Here is a 7,517-nt window from a genome sequence, read left to right as displayed (position 1 = left end):
TCCTTTTACAATCATGTACCCCCAAAAAGCCTCAGTTCCTCATTATTTAAGCTTCTTTTTCCTCATAGGAAAACTATATCAGTCTTTAAATATCACTCTGTTACATTTACTTTTGCTCCAGATGGAGCTAAATTACTGTATGAGATTGGATTTCTTTTGTATTTTCATATTAAAAAGTGAATGAGTGATGCAAATTGAGCAGTTGACTCAAGTCTATAAAACTGTCAACAGAGTTGAATATAAGATTATAATCAGTGAAACATTTAAATAGTTTTATCTTAGCAACTCCTAATTGTATTGGATGTTTATCAGAAGGAATTAGATTAACAACTCTTCCAAATATCATAACTCATTTATACTATTTTGTGTAATAATTTTAAGGTAAAACTAAGCAGATATGGGGGAAAGTATACATTGATGAAAGCTACATATAAAGCAGAATTTCAGCAACAACTGATACTACTATAATACTTTAGAATCTTTCCTGTTTTCAAGCAGTTATGCAAATCAACTTGGTGATTTCTTGTATTAGACTTACCTTTAATTTCTTTGAAGTAGGATTGATACAAGTTGCCCAACCTCACATCTCCCCACCTATTTATAGTTCCAGGTTGGAATCAATATATCAAATAAAGTAGGGACACACCAACGTTTTTTATCTGTGTACCAGAATAGGGGTTTCTAGCTGTTAAAACTCGATTAAGCGTCCTTTGCCATAACTATCTCCACTTCAGGTCACTGCTGTCTCTCAAGCCAATTACATCTTAAAACCAACTAGTTTTATTTCGTTAAATTAAAAAATATATATTTACAAAGTAATCTAAGCAGTGAGCATTTTTCCATACCTCTGTGTGGGCATATGGGACAACCATTACTTTGTACTACAGACAGTTGTTCATGTTCCCAGAATATAATTATTAGATTTGCAGTTCTAGAAAAATAACCCTGTGGAAATTCACATGTGATACCTGTGAACTTTGAAAATTACTGATGTTTAGAAACTTCAGGCTGACCTACTTTGTTATGTCCATTGTAAGATAACACACTATTTGGGTATTAGTCCCTTCTCAGATCAGTTTATCTACCCTGAGATTCTAAATCAGCTGTTTGAATGAGATGTTAACTGGAGGTGATGGTGTTGGGTTAGTATAAAATTAGTTATCTAAGAAATGTTTTTTTCTGAGTTGTATGCACATCTGCCTCAACTTTTTCTGGTATTAATTGCTTTAGGTGGTGACTGTTTTTAACTGAAATATTACTGTATCTGGTATGTTGTGGGTAAAGAATATAGGGATTACCAAAACTTCTTTTTAAACAGATACCTTTTCTTTGTACTTACCGTCCATCCTCTTTTCCCCCAAAACAGAAGGTTCTTCTCATTACATTGTAATTGTATGTATTAGGCATTCAATTAAGTGGTCTTGATATAAAATAATTAGGGATTTTCTTTCATACCGATACCTATTTTTATTGCTTAATCATCACAGAACTTTGTGTCATTTCTTTAATGCCACAGATAAAACATGCTTAGGGTGTAAATGTAACCCTATTAATGGTATCAGAAAACATTTAAGCATTATGTATCTATGCGTTAAAATTTATACTCATCTGGTAGTTTCTTTGGAAAATTCTATCTTTTTTTCTCTGGGGAGGGAGGAGATCTGTAGTAGTTAGCAGTTAAAGATACAACACTAGAAGAGGAAAACATTTTTTTTAATTCAAACTTTCATTTAATCAAAAGTCAAAATGAATACTTGATCAGTGGAATTTATGGAATTGGTGAATAATCAAAAGATAGTAAATTCTTAGAATAATTATGTTTTATCCAGTCTCATTGAATTATAACTTGATTTCATTTTTATCATATCTATAGTTTGTATCTTAATCCGTGTAACTCAGAAGTATCATATAGACATCTCAAACTAAAGATCACCAAGTGCTTTGCTTCAGAGCTGGTTTTTCTGCCCTGGAAAGAAGTTCCCAGACCTTAGATGAGATTGGAAAAGATACTGCCCAGAAGAGCTCCCCCCAGATGCCCTTTATGGTGTTCAGAAAAATCTCAAGTAATACCGGACTAGAAGCTGCCCTCAAGCCTTGTGCACTGCAACTACGTGCGCAGCTTTCTGAGTATTACTAATTATTCCAGAAAGTGAGCATACTTATAACTGCCTTCCTTACCAGTTTATGCTTGTGTAATTTTCTAGTAGGTGTGATTATTTTTAGTTACTTAGGTCCCAAATACTATATTTGAATAATATTCCATGTTTTTAACATGAAATGCTGCAATCCAACGTACACTGATCTCTCAAATGCGAGGAAAGTCAGGATAACAGTTATATTATTATTATAGGGATTTGAGAATAAATACAGTTTTTACCCATTAATTCATTGGTATTATACATAAAATATTTTTAAATAAACAACACCTATTCTCTAAACTGACAGTCACTTAGTGAAGTCTATCCTTATCAGCTGTACATTGTACAGTTAACATTGTGCAAGTGGAATGATCAAGATACTAGCAAGTCCTGGTGATCACAGAAGGGTAGTCTTCACCACATTGCAGAAAAAGACTAAATATTTACATTTATATTTAAAATTTTGCTTTCCTCACTGGAAAAGATCAGGGGACTGTTTTGTTTTTTTTTTTTAAGATTCTAGCCTAGTACCTTCCTCCCATTAGTCACTCTCACCCTGAGGCCTGAGCAAAATAAGCTTAAATAGAAGGGGTTTGGTGACTTCAATGAACAAAAAGGAAACTCTTGGGAGAAGGTTATCAGGAAAATGGGTGATTCAAAAGATTTAGAAATAATAGTTGTCAGTTTCAAATTATGAGAACTAATTTTACTTACAAGCATAAACAGTCCCAGTGCAACTATGTACGTTTGAGCCCTCATTCTGTACATAATTATTTATATCTCATTTTTTTTTTTTTTAGATTTCAGAAATGGGTGTAGTTGAGGGAAGTGCTAAATGTGAACCCACTTTTCCAATTCCCCCAGCCTTCAATCAAGTCTTCATGGTATAACACAAAAAGGAAGCTGAGATTTCAGTAGAGAATTATTTCTTTTACAGTATTTCTGAGGATGAGAAGATCATTCTTCCTCAACTTAATCTTGATTTTAAACCTTTATACTGGGTACCTCAGAATAATTCCAAGGTTAGAACTGCCTTTTAGCATATTTCAGCTTCTATCATGTGTTCTTCCATGTTCATGGAGTCAAAATTAGTCCTCTCAAGAGAAAAATACCTAAATATGGACAGATAAATGTACTTTGGTGTTTTATATTCAAGGGCACAGAATGGAGTGTTAGGAAGCAATCTGGAAATAATTTTTCCTAAGATATGTATGATTATAGGCTAGGATATGACTTTCTTTCTCTCACTGAAATAAAAATATATAGGTAAGAAACAGATGAAGACATGACAACACATTTGACAGGTAATGAGCTTGGGCATATTCTTTGTTACTTCCTAATCTTGAGAACCACAGTTTGCTGTTTTAGAGGTATCCAAAAGGTTCCAGACAAAAGGAGCTTGCCCAGTGTTCTTAGACCTTAAGCATGCTGGATGCCCTAAAGTAGGAGAGGAATTTATAACAGAAGCTCACAATGAAGAACCAGACATTCCGAGCCATCTGAGATCTTGCAATGAGAAGGCGCCAGGCGATGAGGAGGAGGGCAGTATTAAAGAGGTAGTGAATATTTCGGAGCCTGGGGAACAGACATACAGAATCAAAGTTAAAACAGCACCAAAGACCCAACTGTGTTATCTGAAGCCTAAGTGTGTTGTTTCCTGGTTGTGACCAGCAAATTGTTAGGTGCTCACAGGTATGTGGCATGACCTTATGACCTTTTGATTTTTACAGTTCTTATTTCCACAACATGCCTTCTGAATAATCAGATTTCCATAGTATTCCCCTGACTAGTTTCTCTTTTCCATACCTCTCCCTACTTTAACCTATCTTACAAACATGACTAACAATCTTTCTTAAACATACTTTGATCATATTACCATACCACAAATCTTCACTGGTTCTTGCTCAGTAGAAGGTAAGTTCTAAAGTTCTCAGTCTGCTATTCAACGTTCCTCTCTGTTTGCAATTTACTTTTCCAAGCTTATAATCTGTGCATTAAAAACCCTTTGCTTCTAACAGAATTATATCAGACTGTTCTGGTTCTTTGTCCCATATGGAATAATGACTGAAAGAAATTTAGGGCAGTTTAAAGACTTGAAGAATGGTTGATTTGCCCATGTTAAAGAGCACAGTCAGGTTTCCTGCTTGTTGGGTATTCTTTATATCACATTATGACAAGATGTGGTAGAAGAAACAGAGAAACTTGGGTTCAAATCTGGTGCCTCTACTTCCCACATCTTACCATGGACAAGTTACTTACCTTCTTTGAGTCTAAATAGTTTTTGGATTAAAAAAAAGAAAAAATGGGATAACAAAATAATACCTCCCTCCTAGGGGTGTGGTGAAATCTAGGTGAAACTGTATTACAAGAAGAGAGTATACAAGGAAGGACCTGAAAGGTAGTAAATGCTCGAAAAATGTTAATTCCTCCCCTCACCCACTCAAATTTCATGTCTGGTATAAAATCAGATACATGTGGTAAGTGCTTAATAAATATTAACTGACTGATTATTCTTACCTTTTCAAATGTTGTTTTGCTTCTGGGATCCCAGCCATATCCTCTTTCAATAAGTACTTCTTAACTCCTAAAACATAATTTTCAATGTATTCCAACCAGTTCAACTGGCGCACATCAAAGTTGAATACCTGAAAGGCAAGAAGAGATTATGGATTGCCAGATTTTCATTGCTGGAGACAGTCACCTTGTCCTTTTGATGAAGTTTCTTTTACATAAATGAGTGACATTTGGTTTGAGAGACTTGGTTTGGACCCCTCCAAAGGAGATTATTTGAGCTGTTATTTCAAAGGCATTGACAATATGGGTTGCCATTTACACAGAAATATTTAAACATAGATCAAGCACAAATATTTGACTTTTGGGAAGTCTTGTGAGGGGAAACTTAAAGGAACTGGCATTAGTCTGGTAAAAGCTACTTTCATTTCAAGCAAATGGGGATTAATTATTTTTAAAAGTGATGGAATAACTTTGGTTAGGGACCAAAACAAATTGTGCTTCTTTTCTTTTCCATTCTTAAATTTTGGTGGTGTTTCCTTGGCCTACCATCCTTTCCTACTTCATTGTGCAGATTAAGGTAAACTGGATAAGCAAAGCCTTAAGGAAAAGTTTAACAATTTATATTCTGTATTTGCTTTAGAGATGTTATCTACTATGTGTGCTGTTAAATGAAGCCCTTCAAAAACATTTAGAGTTAAGTGGTAAGAGTTAGTGCTTCTCTTGGAACACTAGTGCATTTCCTCCTCTTGGACATAGAAGCCATGAAACTATATTTTCCCTTTCACTTTGCCACCAGAAAGCTCAAAAACAAATTTCCTGCTTAACTGCAGTGACTAGATAGGATCTCGTAGACTACACATGGATGGACATTCTATTTTTCTTATCTTTGACTTCACATTTTAACATTTTCCCTAGTTTGGCACTTTATTTCTCTTGTTCTTTTATTATATGTGTTTATTGCAAGTTAAATCTTTGTGAAATTATATGGAGTGTTAACAAAGCAGATGAGATTGAGTTCCAGAGAGCTTCATAGACTTGTCCAACAGCTGAAATGCTTTCCAAAAATAATTGTCACTTTGGATATGTTTGTTTTCTATAGTAGTACTAAATATTACTTATTCATCTATATAAGAGGCTTTTATTTTTATGCTATTTCACATTTCTAAGTTAGATTTCAGTGAGGCCCTAGTTTGGAATCCTCATTACATAGGGCGAATCAAACTCAATTCTAAGCCAGAGTTTGGCAATTATACCAAATTATTCAGGACTATTACCTTTGCTAAGATATTTTGAAAGCATATGATAAATCCATAGCATATTTAATTTTTTTTTTCCACAAAATTTTTGGTTATTTTAGGTTAAAATAGTAAAATGTCAAAAAACGAAACTCTAAGCTATTACCTTTTGAATTATTTAGATGGATAAATTCCTTGGAGAGAATGCAATAAAAATAAGCGTACATGAGATTTGAAGCTAATTTTAAAAATAATTTATAATAGCTAGAGTTTTTTTTTTTAATAAGCTAGTTTGATCATTACACATTTTAAACAAGTGCTTAGAATAATTTTGGCTATACAAGGTATGTAAACATTTCTGAAAATAGCTCTATTTCATGTCAGGTTTAGAGATGCTCAGCAATTATTTCTAAATCTCTAAATCTCACTTGGTGTATTTAATATATTTAATATAACACTTAACGGTGTTTGACTTTGCAAGTAACCCTTAGGTCCCATTACCCTAAGTAATTTTAGGGCTTTATAGTTTTTGGATTTGAATCATGCTCTGTGAGGCTGGAGTGTAGGAGTAAATCCCTTAACTGGCAAGTGAGGTGAACTATGGCCTTCTAACATTTCCTTTTCAGTTTGACTTGGTCTCTTCTACATGCTGCCAAGTACTAGATAAATCAAGAAATGCTTTATTCTTTAAAATAAAAAATAGTAGATAATGTCAATCAAGAGAGTGAAAACTTTGAAGTTTAGTTGAAAACTAAGGATATGCTCGGGGAACACCTGACTCCTCAAGAAAAAAAAGCTAGGAACATGTACAAAGTATGAAAGATTTCTTTCTTTCTTTTCTTTTTTTTTTTTTTTTTTTAAGATTTTATTTATTTGACAGAGTGAAAGAGCACAAGCAGGGGGAGCAGCAGAGGGAGAGGAAGAAGCTGGCCCTCTTCCGAGCAGGGAGCCTGATGCGGGACTCGATCCCAGGACCCTGGGATCATGACCTGAGCCGAAGGCAGATGCTTAACCATCTGAGCCACCCAGGCGCCCAGTATGAAAGATTTCTATATTTGTGAATTTCAGAATATGCAAAGATTTCAGGACCTAATATCTGCAATTGCCCAGAAGCTAATGTAAAGAAATAAATGGCACTGATGCTCAGCAATTAAAAGTGAAGGCCTGTCTTGAGAAAGTCTGAATTGTTGAAGACAGGTCATTAGAGGGAGAGGGAGGCTGTCTGTGCTGTCAGTGTGCTAGAGGGAGGGAGAGAGGGAGGTCTTGGTGGGATGCACATGTGAGGAGGGGTTAGCTTTGGAGATGCAGAATGACTTTGATTTAACAAGAAGAGTGGATGTGTTTATGAGCGGTAAAGTTAATGATTTTTTCATTGAAGTCCTATGTTGTGGGGTTAGGGAAAATATAGAGGTTTGTTGAAAACAGCCACCAAGGGCAAACAGGGATTGAAGCAAAGTATGTGAAATGTGACTGCAGGATAGCAGTGAGGATCTAATCAAAGTCAAGAACTCAGGTCTCTTACATTAACTTATGTCCTGCAATTGTGTCAATAGCACGGACAGATTTTCTTAGGGCCCCCCCCCCAAAAAGATTGTGTATATAACTAAAACTTCCTTTATTCATCAGCTTT

At 34.9% G+C, this 7,517-nt stretch overlaps 1 protein-coding gene across 2 annotated transcripts in view; it reads right to left on the bottom strand.

The window, feature by feature from the left end:
• Positions 1-2,922: 2,922 nt before the first annotated feature.
• The window catches only part of FAR2 (fatty acyl-CoA reductase 2), a 149,315-nt gene continuing 144,720 nt past the window's right edge, over positions 2,923-7,517 (bottom strand). For both annotated transcript variants that reach the window (XM_032432659.1, XM_032432661.1), the window contains 2 exons: positions 4,656-4,783; positions 2,923-3,713 (listed from right to left, as the gene is read on the bottom strand). In XM_032432659.1, coding sequence (XP_032288550.1) covers positions 3,551-3,713; positions 4,656-4,783 — 291 coding nt within the window. In that variant the 3' untranslated portion in view covers positions 2,923-3,550. The remainder of the gene's footprint in view (positions 3,714-4,655; positions 4,784-7,517) is intronic.

This window comes from Phoca vitulina, unplaced genomic scaffold (genome assembly GCF_004348235.1).
Source record: "Phoca vitulina isolate PV1807 unplaced genomic scaffold, GSC_HSeal_1.0 scaffold49, whole genome shotgun sequence".
NCBI classification, from domain to species: Eukaryota; Metazoa; Chordata; class Mammalia; order Carnivora; family Phocidae; genus Phoca; species Phoca vitulina.
This window is presented reverse-complemented; position numbering and strand designations above follow the sequence as displayed.